Genomic DNA, 18202 nt, shown 5'->3' on the forward strand with positions numbered 1-18202 from the left:
TATTACTGAACATTTGCCATGGTCTAATATAACCATTATATGCATCTTTTGACGATTTAAAAACCTAAAAATTATAAAGCGTTGCAACGCGAAACGATTGAATAATTTTGAGAGTTCTGTTGTCGTTTAAATTTGTAAAACTACGAAGATTGCTTTTATAACGTATACAATACGCATCTTATGTATGCTTGGCAGGATAGCTCAGTTGGCTTCTGCGTTTTTACTTCAGGATTCCGGGGGTCACTGGTTCGAGCCCTGCTGAGGGCTACTTTTTTTTTCCTTTTATAATTTTGATTTTTGATTTTTTACTGCAGCTTTTAAAATTTTATGTTTACATTTATCAATATAAAGCGTTTAATGACAAACTTCAAAACATGCCAAAATCGGTGAAAAGGCCCCTTTAAATAAAGGAAGGATTAAAACTAAATCGTTTCCAAAGTTACCCAGTATCTTGCTTTGTTCTCGACCTATAATTGTCAAGCATATGATTTGTATTTCTTCAAAGGTTTCTCACGCTTTTTTGCAATAAATATAACTTTTGTTTTCACGCCGTTATCCCCATTAACAGTGCCTTGCCCTGTTCGTGGCTTGTCTGTGCCATGACCTAGACCATCGAGGCAAGACGAACGCGTTCATGGTGAAGAGTGCCTCCCCGCTAGCCGCCATATACTCCACGTCTACCATGGAGCATCACCACTTCAACCAGACTGTCACCATATTACAGGTATATTATGTCAAATTGAATAAGCATATTAGCAACACTTCAACAAGTATGTAACTATGTTGTTGGCATATTATATGCTACTGCATGTTCATTAGATCACCACTTCAACGAGATTTTTGCCACATTACAGGTATATTATGTGAATGTTTATGTACATAATATCACCCCTTCAACCAGACTTTAACCATGTTACAGGTATATTATGTGAATGTTATGTACATAATATCACCCCTTCAATCAGACTTTAACAATGTTACAGGTATAATATTTGCATTTTTATGTACATAATATCACCCCTTCAATGAGACTTTAACCAGGTTAGAGGCATATTATGTGCATGTTTATGTATAATGTATAACGCCTCTAAAGAGACTTTAACCACTGGCTTATTACACCCCATTGGAGCAAAAAGGTACCATGTTACATTGAAATTACAAGGAACATGGTACTTTTTTGCACCATTGGCGAAAAATTTAGGTGTACTTATTTCAAAATCGTTTTTTGAGTTAATGTTCATTCTGTTTTAAAGTTGATTTTGCTTACTCACGGACTAAGTAGTTTGGTCGCACGACTTATGTAATAAATATATAGTGCATGTTGATAGAGAATATTTATATGTGTTGGGATTTCTTACAGAATGAAGGCCATAATATTTTCAAACATCTGTCATCGGAGGATTACAAAAAGGTGAGTAAATGAAGCACACTCGGCCATGTTTTAACTATGTAACAAATAATTATATTCTTTGTTTTCCTTGTCGGACTTGAGTAATAATGTATATCTTCAGGATGTTTCTTGAGTTTTATATTTCCAATATCAATAGATTCAAATGAATAGAAAAATTCTCGATATTCTTCTTGTTATACATAACGAAATAACGCCATTTGAATTTTAGGATCTGACTATTATTTAGTGTTATGAAGATACTCTGTCTTTTACCTGTGTCTAAAATTGGCAAACTCAGCAGCATCCACACCTGTGTTTAAAATTGGCAAACTCAGCAGCATCCACACCGACACAAACACGATTGCTCTAGTTAACCTTCAGCATGGAACTGTATTTATTGCACATTTGGCAGCGGCCTTATGTTAGTATCATATTAACTGCCCCATGGCTTCTCCTAGATGCTGAGTGACATTAGGAACTGCATCTTGGCGACGGACTTGGCATTGTTCTTTGGCAACAAAGCAAAGTTAAAGGACATTGCCGACAAGAGCGAGTTACAATGGCAGGACGATGATCACAGGTAGAGTTTTATTATTTCAAAGACATGAACTCTCTATTGATCTGAGTAAGACTTGTCTTGAGGTATTGTTTGACAGACATCTTTAAAGCATGATTGGTATTATCAGTGTCGAGAAAATGGTTTGTTATGTCGGTTCTTTGCTTAAGCATATACACATAAAAAAATAATGAGCGGTTGCATTAAAAGCATGAGATTTTCGTTGTATAATATATAATTTATGTGTGTGCATTTACTATATTTGTAAAGCATATTACTATTGTTCATGGAACATGGTATCAAAATCTGCATTTAAAACAGCAGTGTCATTATTAAATAATTAGTGTAATTATTGAACATCTGATTTTATATCGATATGCATTGCTCCGTTATCTCATTTTCTTGTCAGTTCAATCACGATTAGCCGCGTCTTTACAGGCCAATTTATACTGGACATACCCTAAAACGTATGGGTGTTCTCTGTGAAAAGGAGGTTTAATGCATGTGCGTAAAGTGTTAAAGAAGGTATGTTCTTAGCAAAAATCCAGTTAAGGCGGAAAGTGTCGTCCCTAATTAGCCTGTGCGTACTGCACAGGCTAGTAAGTGACGACACTCTATGCAAATGCGTTAAACACCATTTTCACTGAGCGCGCCTCATATACGTAGAGTATGGTTTGCCCAATTTCTTGATCACGTGTGGTTCTACAGCACAATACCTTTTTCCTAGTTACGATTAATCCACATTTTTGTGACAAACCACGTTATCTTCTTGTGGCATACCTCCTGCAACTCAAAATTCGCGTTATTTCGCCCATGTTAAATTCGTCGATAGTCTGTTCGTTGGGACCTTATCATTTACTAATTTTGACATGTCGTGCGAATAGCAAATTCTTAACCATGTTCGTAGACAAATATTTTGTTTTCCCAACTGTGAACGTAATATTTACGTGGTTTGTGACATTTCTTGTTCGACCACTGCTGGAGATCGGTGTTTTGATTTTAACTTCATCAGTTTTAGAATATCAATCAATAATAATTAAGTCGCGCTCTGTGCAACGGGGGTTAATGCATGTGCGTAAATGGTCGTCAAAATTAAGCATGTGTAGTCCGCACAGGCTATTAAGGGACGACACTTTCCACTCTAATGATATTTTTCGTTTAAAGCTTAGCTAAAATTAAGTTTAGGCGGAAAGTGTCGTCCCTGATCTGGGCCACTTTACGCACATGCATGAAACCCCATTTTCACAGAGCACGGCTCATATATAAGATTTTAGAAACATCGATGCCCAGGAAATTCGAGTTTATTTTTCGTTTGAATAACGTTCGTGGTTATTCACAAATATCCAAACATGCATAGTCTTTTAATCGTTTATCAATTAGATGCGTGTGTTTTATTTGTTTATCACAATCCTTTATTTAGATGATTGGCAAAATATTTCTTTTAAAAATAACATTCCATCATTTTATGCCCCATTGGCTTCAGTAACAGCAGCGTAAAGCGAGTGCATAAGATTTTGTTTCAAACAGATATATTTTGATGAAGAAAATACTAAAATACAAGTTCACAGAAGCATTCCATAAGATCAACGAATTTATTGTTCTATACAATAACAAATAATTTTCGTTTGTACAATCGAAAACTGATGAATGTAGAAAAGACATGAACAATGTTTTGAAATCCCCATTTATCTGTTCAGATTCGTTCATACGCCACTTTGAAGTAAACATCATTCTATGTAATTACGGTACCATAAATTCTTTTGAAAATGCTTCGACCAAAGTCATATAGTTTAAGATTGCGAAAATCATTAAAATCTTATATACTCGTTTTTAAAATTAATCGTTCCGGGAAAACTTGTCAAATTCGTGTTCGTAAAGTGTTGTTTCAGATTAGCCTGTGTAATCCGCACAGACTTATCAGAGACGACACTTCCCGCTTTTATGGTATTTGTCATTACAAGGAAGTTTCTTTCTAGCGAAAATCCAGTTTCGACGGAAAGTTTCGTCCCTGATTAGCCTGTGTGGACTGAACAGACTTATCTGAGAAGACATTTAACGCACATGCATTTAGCAACGTTTTCCCAGAATGAAACGAAATAAATTTTCCGATCCCGTCTTATTTGCGTAGATATTCCTCAAAGGTACACATACTCTTAACTTGTCATAGCCCTAAACCTGTTCTGTCTCCCCCACCTTCAGGCGGCTGGTTCACGCAATAGTCATGACAGGGTGTGACTTGGTGGCCTCCGCCAAACCCTGGAAAATGCAGCTCGACACCGTCAAGTATATATTTGAGGAGTTTTATCAGCAGGTAGAATCCCCATGGACTCATCAACAGATCATACCCGTCTTGTACCAAGTGTTGTTGTTGTTTCTAACCCTTACTTGTAGTATGTTCATCTATCCTCAACGCACGCTGCTCGGCTTGGCTACGCATGCATTTGTTCGGATAAGGGACTTATCTTGTCGCATAACAAAACAAGAAATATCATTTGTTTACTACTTTATACAATCATGTATTGTATAACAACGGATATTACAGTGAATGTAAAAGATATTAAATAATCAGGGCAATTACTTAAGTGGACATCTGCCGTAGTAAGAGTTGTTATGAATTAGAGTTTTAAACGAAGAATGATCAAACTACTAAAACGTATTGTTGTTGTTGTTAAATATAAATATATATGATTTTCGTTATTGTTCTTGAACAATTATTGCGATCGTTGAACGTTTTGACGTTTATTGGCAGTGCAAAATTTGCTCTTGCGAAACGTCAGTTTAAAAAAAGGCACGCATGCACGACTTAACTGTAGCTTTATGTACCCACTATTAATTGTGCACGTGTATAGCCCATTTGCGGAAGATGCCGTTTACAGTGATTAAATATTTTAGTAATATTTTTTCATGGTAAGTTTCCCGGAAATAAATGAATGATATTTCTAAAAGTTTGCGCAGATGGGTTGAATATAAGCAATCTGTGGCTAAAGATCAAGTTCCTGTTTCATGGACCTTAAATTTCTATAAGTATCGTATTCTTTAAAATATGGCCAATGCTCTGTAAAAAGGGGGTTTAATGCAATTGCATAGAGTGTCGTCCCAGATTAACATGTGCAGTCCGAGCAGGCTAATCAGGGACAAAACGTTTCGCTTTTTAGATATTTTTCGTGTAAAGATAGTATCTTCATAGCAAAAATCCGGCTTAGGCGGAAAATGACGTACTTGATTGGCATGTGCGGACTGCACATGCTAATCTGGGACGACACTTTACGCATATGCATTAAGCCCGCTTGTCACAGAGCACGACCCATATTAATATCGTTCTATTTTAGACACAGATTGTTATGTATTTGAACCTCGCTCTGGGTTAACCGGGTTAATGCATGTGCGTAAAGGGTTGTCCCAAATTAGCCTGTGCAGTCCGCACAGCACGGTCATGGACGACACTTTCCGCTTTTGGTTGTAAATTTCGTATAAAGGAAGTATCTTATTAGTGGAAATCCAGTTAAGGCGGATAGTGTCGTTCCTGATTGGCGTATGCGGACACATGCATTTAATCCCGTATTCCCAAAGGGAGGTTCATTTGTTTTATAGTGAAAGCACGTTGGGTGTAGTGGTCTGAGCTATGTTTGGTGTCTATCTCTGTCTCGTGCTAGATTCGTGGTGGAAAACTCGACAAGAAAAGGAGATATTATTTCTTATACGCATGTTAACACATATGGTACACGAGCGAGTAACCTTTATTGCTAACCATTCAGTAACTTAACAGAAACATATGGGCTGTGCTCTGTGAAAAAGGGGTTTAATGCATGTGCGTAAATTGTCATCCCAGATTAGCCTGTGCAGTTCGCACAGGCTAAGCAGGGACGACAATTGCTCTTTAATGGTATTTTTCGTTATAAGAAAGTCTCTTCTTGGTGAAAATGCACTGTAGGTGGAATGTCATCCCTGATTAGCCTGTGCAAACTGCACAGGCTAATCTGGGATGACAATTTACGCACATGCATTACACCCCCTTTTTACAGAGCACGACCCATATGTATATATTCAATATATTGACAAGTAGTTTTAACTTTTTTATTTATTTTTCTCTAAACTCTCTACAAGCGTTATTTTAAAATTGATACTGATTTTATTTTGTAACGAAGAATTTGCGTTCTAAAATTGCCCATGTCGTTTTTCTTTATTAAAAAATTACCGTCCTTTGTGTCAGAATATCTTCGGAAGCTAGTTCAATTGTGAAAAAATGTGCACACTGGACTAGATGGTTTAGTTGCTGGTACCTTACGTGTTTGTATGTCCATGCCAATCGTATCGCCGAATGTGTCGAATGCTTGTTCTGTGTCATGACTCGTCTGTGCGTTTGTTTCATTCCCGCAGAACGCTTGTAATGAGTCTAACCATGACAGGCTGTGACCTTTGTGCTATGTACAAACCCTGGTCCACACAGTTTGACCTTGTGTTTGTCATCATGGAGGAGTTCTGGCAACAGGTATACCAACACGCCCGTCAACATTGGCAACACTTATAACAACAACGTCGCTTAACGATATTCACGTACACAAAGTCAGGCCTTGCGCAATTGTCCGATTTTAATCACGAATTAAATAATTGTGCATGTTTATTAAATTGTTTGAGCCATGTATAGACAAATAGGTAAACAATAGAGCGTATACAAAAGCCTATTAGTAAGCGCGTGTCTTAATGAACTAAACGTACACAAGTATGATTGTGCTAAAATTTTATATATTTTATACTTAGTGGATGTGGTCTTGTTTACCCTCTTGGCTAGATTTTGCATCATGGCAAATTTATCGATATTGCATGCTTACTGTTCAACAAGAGAAACGATCAATACAGTGTATATATTAGTCTGTAGGCATATTTTTTCATAGTACTTAACACTCGGTATTGTACATATTTTACTAACCAACCAGTCACTATGTTCTTTGATCGTAAAATCAAATTTCAGTATTGTGCATGTATTTTTTATTTTATCTTGTGGGATGATTTTTCATAAATATTGACGAGAAATACATGGAAGCTCTGAAAGTGCTTGCCAAACCTTAACACAAATTCTTGATTTTACGGCATTGAAAGAGATACAAAATTAAAGAGATTTTATAAATATCCGGGCTCATTAAATTTATCGCTGTAGCTTGTATTCCAGAAATATAAAACGTCATCGAATACAATAACATTAATATCGTTGGTTTATTTTAGCGTTAAATTATGTAAATTTCTGGTTTTCAAAATGGGGTTAAACGAAATATTTGCGAGGCATGTTTTACTTCACGGCAGCGGTGGAAACTCATCGTGCAATTGTAAAATCTAATTGGACCGTGCTCTGTGAAAAGAGGTTTAAATCAAATGTGTAAAATGTCGTCCACGATAAGCCTGTGCGGACTATTAGCCTGTGCGGACTACATTAGCCTGTGCGGACTACATTAGCCTATGCGGACTACATTAGCCTGTGCGGACTACATTAGCCTAGGCGGACTACATTAGCCTGTGCGGACTACAATTTCCGCCTAAATTGGATTTTTGATAAGAAGATACTTTCTTTTTAAAAACGAAAAAAATCTTAAAAGCGGAACGTGTCTTCCTGCTTAGCATGTGCGAACTGCACTGGCTAATTTGGGACGACACTTAACACACTTGCATTAAACCCATTTTTCACGGAGCACGGCCTAATTCTACATGTTTATAGTTTGGTCACCACATGTTTTGCACAAGCACAGCACAGATTTACATAACTTTGCAGTCTTTACATAATCTTTGTGACGTTGAATATGGCATGAGGTAAAATCATGATATGTTTGGAAACGCATAGTGCTACAAAGATTTTTTACATTTGTACAAATCTATGTTTATCTTCATTTTATAAGCGACAACAATTAATTTTAAAACATTGCAGGTTGTATTACTTTGGTTCTTTTATAAGAATGTCAAAACAATGTTCACGTATATATCGAAGTATTTAACCCATTTATGCCTAGCGTCCAGAAACAATTAATTTTAAAACATTGCAGGTTGTATTACTTTGGTTCTTTTATAAAAATGTCAAAACAATGTTCACGTATATATCGAAGTGTTTAACCCATTTATGCCTAGCGTCCAGAAAAAAGGCATTGGCAAACAGCGTAGTGCGGCGTCTCATCTGGGTCTGCGCTGTTTGCTTAAAGGAATTTCTGTAAGAAATATTCTAAATATAGAAATAAATATACAAGACATCCCTAATTTTGGAAATAAATTGATCCAATTTAGAAGGATGGGAGAGTCCACTAGGCATTAATGGGTTAAAGGACAGAAAATATTGATAGAGAAAAATATTTAAATCATCGATCATTATGTCAAAAATAAACCGATGTTTCAAAAAAGCCAATTGAATTCCTATGGCCACGTGTGGTAAAATAATAACAGTAATGAATGTGTGTGATATGCGCAATAATTGGCAATTAAGAAGAAATAATTGAGCCTTGCTTTGGGAAAACGGGGCTTAATGCACGTGCGTAATGTGTCGTCTCGGATTAGCCTGCGCGATCCGCAATCCGCACAGGTAAATCAGAGACGACACATGCCACCTTAACTAAACGTAAGCTTTAATATTCCATACAAGCGGAAAGGGTTTTACCTGATTAGCCGGTGTGGGCTGCACAGGCTAATCATGGATGACACTGTACGTACATGAATTAAGCCCCGTTTTCCCAGATCTAGGTTCATAGTATGATTTGACATCCTATAGGGAGACGAGGAGAAGGAAAAGGGCCTGACTCCTATGCCGATGATGGATCGAGAAAAGAAACACGAATTACCTCAGCTAGAGGTATGTTTTAAGTATGAATAGTTAAGTGTGAAAATAAAAGTCAACTGCTGACTTATGTATACATTTATTTATATATACTAAACATTTAAGTGTGTATTACGCTAGCCCTAAAACTAGCTACTTCATCTATCAAATTGTTAACCAATGTCAAGAACATTATAACATGCTATGACATAAACAAAGTTTTCTTTACTTTCCGCTTTATAATTCAAAAACTAAATATACTATACAAGATAATTTTTACTTAGATTTTTTTTTTCAAAGTAAAATATAATTATTTATAACATAAACATAAAGATAATGAGCGTGATAAAGGTCTTATATATATTATACTATAACACTACCTTATTGCTTGTGCTGTTTCTTTTTTAACAATTCAATCCGGTTCCCCGTAGGTTGGCTTCCTCGTCGGTATTTGCTTGCCTTGCTACGATTTAATGGTACAAATACTGCCGGAAACCAGGCCGATGAAAGAAGGGGCAGTGTACGTATATAGTTAGATAGTCAACCATTTTATGTATAACGTAAGGCTCATCTCGGGTTCTGTAAATTCGCCAGATTTAGCAAGATTTGCCACTTGACTAAGTTACTCAATATTGTCCGCTATTACGGCTCATCTCTAGTTATTTATATTGGTCATATGTAACAAGATTTGCCGCTTGACTAAGTTATTCAATATTGTCCGCTATTTTAGTAGTGACAAACAAGTCAGGTCTCAGACATTTAGCGGAACAAATCGAAAGCCGGCTGATTGGACACATAACGGTGTGGAGGATTTCAGTCGTGTATATAACGCCTATATAATGCCTCAATGACCCTGTATATTTGTCATTGCGTTATAAAGCTCTTTCCTAGAAGACTCGCTTCATGCGAAAATGGGTCTTATGCCATATGCGCCCGGCGAAGCTCAAGCCCAGTCTCAACATCCGCGCAGTCTGTTAAAGAGCTACAAATTTACCCTAAGGAGATCACGCATCATTGCAAGGAGATCACGCATCATTGCAAGGAGATCACGCATCATTGCAAGGAGATCACGCATCATTGCATGTCTTTATAGCGTACCGCGTAGCCCTCAACAGACTGCACGAATATTGAACTACGCTGGCTGCATACAGCGTTTTTGCATGTCGCCGTTCATATATTATTATATAAACATATATTTGTTATAGGCAACATTTTACCTCTTAAATATAATACCAGTAGTAAATATTGAGCATCGCGTTACAGTGCAAGATCCTTCTCTTAATTTATGAAAAGTATGGCGTTTCTTTCCTGTTAAGCTGAATCGATCTTTTTTTCGAAACGGCGTACTTTGCATTTAAATGTTGTTATTGTACATGTATGTTAATGACGATTATCTTTATATGCATTAGTAAAAAGTATCTATTATGTTTTGTACTGTTCTAGAGCGAACATGAAGAAGTGGAAACAGCTGGCGGAGAAGTCGCGGGAAGATGTGGAGAAGGAGCTGCGCATAGATAGCTCCCAGCGGCGCCACAGCCTTATCCAGTATGGGGAACATCTCGACGACGAGACCTCCACGGACTCCGAGAAGCCAGATGACATCTCGGAAGAGGGCGATCTGCCGGCCGACAGTTCCGGCGACGCGGACGATGACAATACGGACGGAAGCCAAGTGAGACGACATGAGGGGGAGTACATTGTTACCGGTGGCGTCGATGGCGAGGATAGTCAGAGTGGCATCAGCGACGCCACCGAGCACATTGAGATCAGTTAAAATGTCCGCAATTATCTGCGTGGGAATAGCTTTAAATAGACAGGGCTTACGTTGTCTTGGTTTATGGGAACAGGAGTCAATCGTCGGATAAAAAGAATTGAATTGAATACAAATTTACATATAAACGTCTAATGACTTATATAGTACGTGCGTGATTGTCAAAGGCGCCTCTGTCAGATCTGCACGTGCAAGTGATTCGTTCACTAAGTAGAAATTCAGATTAGATTCCGACTGACTGCAGAAGCAGAATGTGCAGAATCAACATTGTTTGGATTGATGACGTCATTAGTGACGATGAAAAGCATATGTGGTTGTGAAAACAGACCTGGTTCCAAATAAAGAAACGAATTAGACATTTAGATGTTTAAACATGTTTATGAACATGGTTGTTGTCAGCTTTTCATAGTTAAATAGTTTGACATTCTTCGCCCTGCATTAAATCGTTCATTGCTTGTAATCCTATTAAACTGTTAACAGGTGATCCAAACAAAAACTGAACAAGTGCATGAACAGTAGAAAACAGATGCGGATCGTTGGTTTTTAACTTCGTTATATCAGGGAGTTTCTATTGATTTGGGGGAAGGGTCTGGCCTTCCATTTTGGGGCAAAAAATATTTACAAAACTGAAAAACGGGATGAAATTTCACCAACGTAAGCTTGACATTTGGAGAAAACTGCATCCTTTTAAAGACAATCTCCTGGAGGAAGGGGCCTTTCTCTTGCGGAAAGCGGCATCTATAAGACCATTACTAAAGCAGGATAAAGCCATAAAGCCCTGTATTTGTGGCGGTTTCCGAATAGGGCGACCCATTGAAAGTATCATAATGTTATGATCTTTTTATTCGAGCTTAGTTTACAAACATAAAATGCAATATTTTTATAATATTATAAATGTTCTGGGAAAAAGCAGGCGGAACGTGGCTTACTTTTTTCGAAGTGTTATCTTACATGCGAGGGCCAATATTGACAAATAACACGTCTTATTCAAGATTTTTTTATTTTAAAATATAATTAATGTGAACATTCAGCTGCGTCAGCTGGACATAAAACCTTATTATACAATGCTGTTCTTTATTTGGGCACTTTCCGCTTTAATGATATTTTTCGTTTAAAGAAAGTCTTTTTTAGTAAAAATTAAGTTTGGGCGGAAAGTGTCGTCCCTTATTTGGGGACGACACTTTACGCACGTGCATTAAACCTCCTTTCACAGAGCACGGCTCATTTGACAAGGAACAATTTGCCCAACTACAATGTATAAAACAAAAGTATTTTACATGACACCCGTTAACAAGAAACAAACACACATACACACAACTGGGGTCATCGCATTGGAACGGTCAATGCAAGACTTTGGGGTTATAACCGATTTTAAGAATCTCAACCTCACACTTGACCCAGGCCTTAAAATATCGAATAAAAATTAAACTCTTTACATTCCAATTGAATGGCGATAAAAATAAACAAGTTAGCGACCAATCATTTTAGCTATATATAGTCATAGGTGAACTTAACCTAGCAAATATGTTTTGTTTCAATAGTAGTACATCAAAGCAAGGTTTCTTTTTTATCATAAATATCAAAGAAGCATAAGATAGCATGCATGTATTTATTCGTCAGTGTCTAGATAATTATTAATTTGTATTATTTATTTCAGCCATGCATAACATACATATCATATAATATATATGAGTGTAGCTTTGAAATTTAATATTTTGCCACTATACTCTAGCTCTACCGAAGTTTTGATATTGCTTTCAATGTGTGCATAGCTACATTCTGCAGTATATAACCTACACAATTGTGTATACATATGCATTTTTGTCAACGTGCACGGCTAAGGAATATACATGCACCTTAACATTAATGTTTTGACTTTCACAAAACTGTGTCAAAACACAAAACACTTACATTACACAGTAAGCATTCCATACCACGTATATTGAATTAGATTATAATTAGTTAACAAAACTTATTTACGCATAGAACAGACCATATACAAAGAACATGTGTATATGTGTTGTGTAAGTTACTAGATTTTATTGTTATGACTAAATAGTCTATGTTAGAGTTTGTTATTTTTTGGAGACAGAGATATCATCCAGAGTGTTGTTTTACTAGGGTATGTTTGACAATTTGACTTTTATATGATATTTGATCATGATGTACATAAATAATGTCATTTTTTTGTATTTTACATTTTGTTAATTGAAATAAACATCAAATACGAATATACGAATCCAATCAATTTTGTTCGATACATGTACACGTTTCCGAGCTATACACAGATCTTAAAAAGTCACGTGGTATAGGCACCGTGTATAGCGCATGGCCGACGCCGTGTCCGTACGAGCCGCGTCTTGTGAAAATGGGTTTTATGTCATATGCGGCCAGCGTGCATGCAATCAAGACCAGCATGTGCAATCGCGCAGTCTGGTAAGGAGCTTCGATATACAGTATAAAGCATTAAGGTTTCGTAGTCTTTTTAGCGTCCAAGGTAGCTCAAAGAACATCGATACCACACTGTGAAATTATCCAGACATGGTCTGAGGTAAGCTTCCTATTTGAACGGAAACTTAATTAACAACGTGCAGGTGATGGTGTTCTTTTTGACTCATTCCCAGTAAACGTAGACTATCAGCATAAAAAAAATGTTATTTTTTTTATCTCAATAAAATGTCATGGAAGTTACCTTATTTTATCAAGTAAGGTGTTAATAACCAGCATTTGAAATTTTACCACTTACGTATTTATATTTTTTTTAATAGGGCACTTCATGTTGAGTACAGTTAATTAAATACGACTATGTATTCAATTAAGGGTGTAGGAGCAAATGCACGAAGTCAGGGGATGTATATGAAGTAACAGTCATACCACATTGGTGTAAAACTTACAGTAAGACCTATTAGACATAGAATTAAATGGTATTGTCACCACAGGCGTACGATATATATATATAACGAACAAGTCAATACGACCCAAAGAAAACTATTTATTTATTTTTTTCAAATGCGGTCATTTCCGTTTTAAATAAAACAATGAACACACAATTTTTACAAGTTCAACACCTAAGCATTTTTATATAAACGTTATTGAGAAACATTGGCACAAAATTCAAATCGGTAACTACAGGATTACACAAGTTGGTTCATAAAATTCAGATGTCCCGTAAATGACATGTGTTCGTCCCGTTGGTTACAACAGTGTAAATGTGTGATTACTTGTTATCTATAACCACATCAGTATTAACATTTGCAATTAAACTTCGTAAACCATGTTACCATTTCGAAACAACAATTATGTATATATTTTTTTCTTTAAAATATATTTATCGAAATTTATTTCTATATATTTTCCGCATGGCGATTAAACAAATTGAAAAAATATAAATCATTAATATTTCCTACCTGGAAATGTAATACAAAATGAAATGTTTTAATGCAAAATGCTAATCAATATTAAAGTTTTGTAGACTTGGTAGACTGTCCTTCGTATGTTGTGATAGATCCTAAAAGTACAAAAAGAAAGTTCTGTCACGTAAGTTATCCCGCTTAATGTTCAATATACAACTTGCTGCAACGGAAGCACAGTCGCCAACATTAATTAGAAAGCATCTGAAGAATGTCTTGCTCAAAGGTAAACATTCGCCCAGTTTTACTTGTTGGTATAGGGTTATGGATCAATCGAACGACATCACCTTTTTTCAACCATACTTTGTCTTCAACTATAGGCCATTTGTATTTTCCTTTGCTCTTGCCACACTCACTCATGAAAGTTATGTGGACCGTATTGTCTTTATCGCAGACTTCAATTACCTTTCCAATATAACACATGTCATCATATTTTGCAACAACAAGTTTATTCACTTCAATATCAAAATCGTTTTGTCTGTTTTGGCCATCTATTTCTGCTGCCATATCAAACGGTGCCCTTTCGCTTGTCATGTCATTATGCTTTGAAGGTATATCCTCTTGACTTTTACTAGAGTTTACACTCACTTCAATGTTCTCATTAATTACTTCGTGTACTATGTGTACGCTGTCCACTGTTGCTGGCTTACACGACTGATTGGGCTTCTCATTAGAATCTGACAACTTTATGCCTTTACCTGCTTGCCCTTTTAATTCAATTCTATGCTCTTCCCACGTACAAGGTGATTTTATATTGAATGACCCATCGAAGCAGTTACTACAAGCACACGAGGTATTTCTGACTGCTATTGTTCCATCGTATGTCCCAACAACTTCATGAATTTTCATACATCCCTTTACTGGTTTTATTTTGCTGTTTCTTTTGTCGACGTTTATCTTAGTCAAGTTGTAATCTTCTTCTGTTACAAACTCGTAGCGAATACCTTGTTCATTCTGAGTTGCCCAGGCATAAAAATCGGAAGCATCTTGTATGAGAACTTTACCCTGTTTCACTGCATTGTCTGCATTTCGTTTTGTAGTGCCACCGACGCCGTCACACGGGCCTTTACCATGTCCACTTTCAAAATAATGCCACGATGCCTTTACCCCATACTCAACTCTGAATCGGCTCACCAGGTCAAATATGGTCTTGTTTCTGCATTGTGAAGAAGGTGAATCAGTCCAAAAATGAACTGAGGTCACGTTTGGGATAATTGCCTTCACTATGTTTATGAGACTGTTTATGATACATATCACCATCGAGGCATTGTGATTAAGGACCTCGGACACATGAACGTAACTTGTATGTTTTAACTCATCAAATTCACCTCGATAATAACTAACGGCAGGGTGAAGAGTAACCATGCTACTATTCCAGTAGGCTGACTGTATTTCTTCGAGTGTGCTGCAGCTGTAATTTTCAGAAAAGTCCATTTGTATTAAGACTTGATCCTTAGGTAGACATTCCTTCATTTTACTTACTGCGGCGTATTGCTGTTTCACTCTTTGAATATGATTTTTAAAGTCGTGAAATGTCTCCAGCATCATTTCAACAAAATCTGCTTTTGAGGTTTTAACTTCGACAACACGCTGTTTTTCTTTTCCATTCTGCAGCTTAACACGTTCCCATTGTTGAAACTTAACTTCCTCGCCCTCTGGTATCTTATCAAGCATTTCATTTAGCACGGCTGGGCTATCTTGGTATAATTCTACAAATTTATCTATATTTGTACAGCTTGTTACATTCAAGCATTTCATTGATCGAAGTAAAAAGCAGAAATTCTGGTGTTTGGAACACAGACAAACACTTCTTGATGTAAAATTCACCAGACTAACGTACTTCGGTCGTGCTTTATAGAATGTTGTCCGGGAAACTTTTATATCTGATTCTGCATTGAACTTTAAGTGCAAATTGTACATGTAATCATTTAGCACTCTTTTTTGTATCCTCTTATTGCCTGCCTTTACTGCATCTCCTTTTCCTGGAAACTGTCTGGAATTATCATCTCGTTCTAAAAATGTTTGTATCTTATCATTCACTCTCTTCCTGAGGTCGTCAAGTCTTTTCCGTTTAATTGGCAACACATTCTTGTTCTTTATGTTCCTCCTTCTGTTTAAGTTAGTAACCTTTTCTAGTGTGCTTTTCATCCTGTACTTCTTAATGACCTTTCCTGAAGCTACTCTATGAACAATTTGAGCTTTGGCAGAATTTCCCTCTTGAGCATTCTTTGCTGATTTTATTTCTTCTGACAAACATTCTCCTAATATCAGTTTCTTTCTTACCTCAGGAACATCTTTTGGGTTGATTCCAGATCGTTTCAAGAGATTGTCACTTTTGCTTTTTGGTGTGTTGGCGCTGCTTACACGATTTTCATAACGCTGAAGTCGTTTCTGAGCACTTTTAAGCTTTCTTTTTAATTCTTCATTTCTATCCTGCAATGTCTCAATAGTTCTGTAAGATTTCGCTAAGGCTCTCGATGATCTTTTTCTGCCACGAATTGATACCTTTTCCCTAACCACAAATGGCATTTTTACTGTCCATACGGAATCAGATGAGCTGGAAACAACATTTTCACTGGTTGAAGGCTGTTGTATGTCATTGCTCATATTGTTTACATTGGCAACACTTGCTTCATTTGCTTTGTCCACTCTTCTTTTATTTCTGAATCTGGCCTGCCTTATTTTATTGCGTTCTCTTTTTCTTTCTCGTGCTTCATCGTCCAAATCTGCGATTGAAACAAAGTATCCCCTCACTCGTTCTCTTTCTGCCTTTAACCAGCTGTCACCAAGCTGCTCTTTTTTCTTTTGACGATATTCGCGCATGCGCTGTGCTTTAGATTTAGCCATTCTAAAATGATATATTCATGCATTTATTAACACAATATTATTCAATAAAACTCAGTTCTATTAAGTACACACAGGTGTAAACAATGCGCTTCATTTAAATAACATACGGGACAATACTGTATAACATACGGGACAGACATACATCTATCATTATATCTAACACAATTAATCATGGAGACTCAGCTAAATTTTAGATCGTATTTCTGGTATAATAGAAAATAATATATTCTTAATCTCAGTATGTATTGCCTACTAAACAGACATTTGAACATGTTTATTAAATCTTAAACTAAATTATTCTTTTACTGAACAAAATGGTAATTTTAAAAACTTACGCATTTACAAAAAAAACAACAGGAAGCATATATTATTGTGTTTATAAAATAGTATTTAACTCATTTTTCATAAATATGGGCTAACGACTTATTAATTCATAAAATAAATGCTGTATTTCAATGTACATCTTGTAAGGGTTTCAAGAATAACATACAGGACGTATTAAGGTAGCATACGGGACATGCTTTACTGATTCAAAACATGTGTAATTTTATACGATAATAGCTTTAAATTCACCCATAGTTTTTTGATAATACATTCTTCTTTAAAATAATACATTGATTGTTTAAGCCACTATATAAAAAGACAATTAAATGCTTACCTTTCTGATGACCACGTTTTCCTTTATTTTTACCAATGTCGTTACTTATGAAAATTTGCTAAAATGGCGCGTTCTAACTTTTGTTTTCATCCGGGTAAGTTGTAAGAGCTAAAATTAACTCAAAGTGGCTAATTGTCGGAAAGAAAATAACATTATTTGTGAAATTCTAACGTTTAACTGTCCCGTATGTTATTGCTCGTATGTTACAAAAATATGTTGTCTCAACACAAATCTGTTGAGTAGCAAGTTCTATCTTTTCTTTTTGAAGATTTCGTACATTAGATGACTGTTCCATATTGCTGACAACGACGCTAATACATCAATCTGCCTTAAACTAAATATGTTCAGTGTTTTATAGATCAATTTTTCAACGTCCCGTACGTTACCGAATAGAAATTACGCTTGGATTTCCACTTTTGACACAGCTGTTTAATTACTGCGTCTATGTCAGTTAAATAAAGTTGATTTTTTATCAATGTGTGCATGAACAAAGGACCATTTACAAGCGTAATAAAAGAAATTATGCACGTATATAATTAATAAATTGGTTTAAGATCTTTTGTCCCGTAGATTTATTCAATTTGAAGACAAATATTTTAAAGGCAAATTTTCTAAAAAAAACTTTTTATATCATTTTGTAATTGGTAACCTGGATGGTGGCATGTGCGTTCGTAAATTTAACAGCCTAAACGTTTTTAATTAATGTGTTTTAGTATGTCTTAAATACGATAACAGTTGTAGAATAGCATCTGGCGACAGGCCGTTTTTAGTTGCTATCCGTTA

At 36.1% G+C, this 18202-nt stretch overlaps 2 protein-coding genes across 3 annotated transcripts in view; one reads left to right on the top strand and one right to left on the bottom strand.

Annotated features, from left to right (window-relative positions):
* The window catches only part of LOC127874185 (probable 3',5'-cyclic phosphodiesterase pde-5), a 163785-nt gene extending 151050 nt beyond the window's left edge, over nt 1–12735 (top strand). For both annotated transcript variants that reach the window (XM_052418376.1, XM_052418377.1), the window contains 7 exons: nt 569–724; nt 1361–1411; nt 1849–1970; nt 4146–4257; nt 8689–8769; nt 9165–9253; nt 10177–12735. In XM_052418376.1, the coding sequence (XP_052274336.1) occupies nt 569–724; nt 1361–1411; nt 1849–1970; nt 4146–4257; nt 8689–8769; nt 9165–9253; nt 10177–10507 (942 nt within the window). In that variant the 3' untranslated portion in view covers nt 10508–12735. The remainder of the gene's footprint in view (nt 1–568; nt 725–1360; nt 1412–1848; nt 1971–4145; nt 4258–8688; nt 8770–9164; nt 9254–10176) is intronic.
* A 386-nt stretch (nt 12736–13121) lies between these two features.
* LOC127873640 (uncharacterized) lies at nt 13122–17477 on the bottom strand. Its single transcript, XM_052417528.1, has 2 exons — nt 17420–17477; nt 13122–16762 (listed from the first exon to the last, which is right to left on the bottom strand). The coding sequence occupies exon 2, from the start codon at nt 16759–16761 to the stop codon at nt 14104–14106; it is 2658 nt and encodes an 885-aa protein (XP_052273488.1). The 5' UTR covers nt 16762; nt 17420–17477; the 3' UTR covers nt 13122–14103.
* Nucleotides 17478–18202: the final 725 nt, after the last annotated feature.

Source organism: Dreissena polymorpha, chromosome 3, assembly GCF_020536995.1.
Source record: "Dreissena polymorpha isolate Duluth1 chromosome 3, UMN_Dpol_1.0, whole genome shotgun sequence".
NCBI lineage: Eukaryota > Metazoa > Mollusca > Bivalvia > Myida > Dreissenidae > Dreissena > Dreissena polymorpha.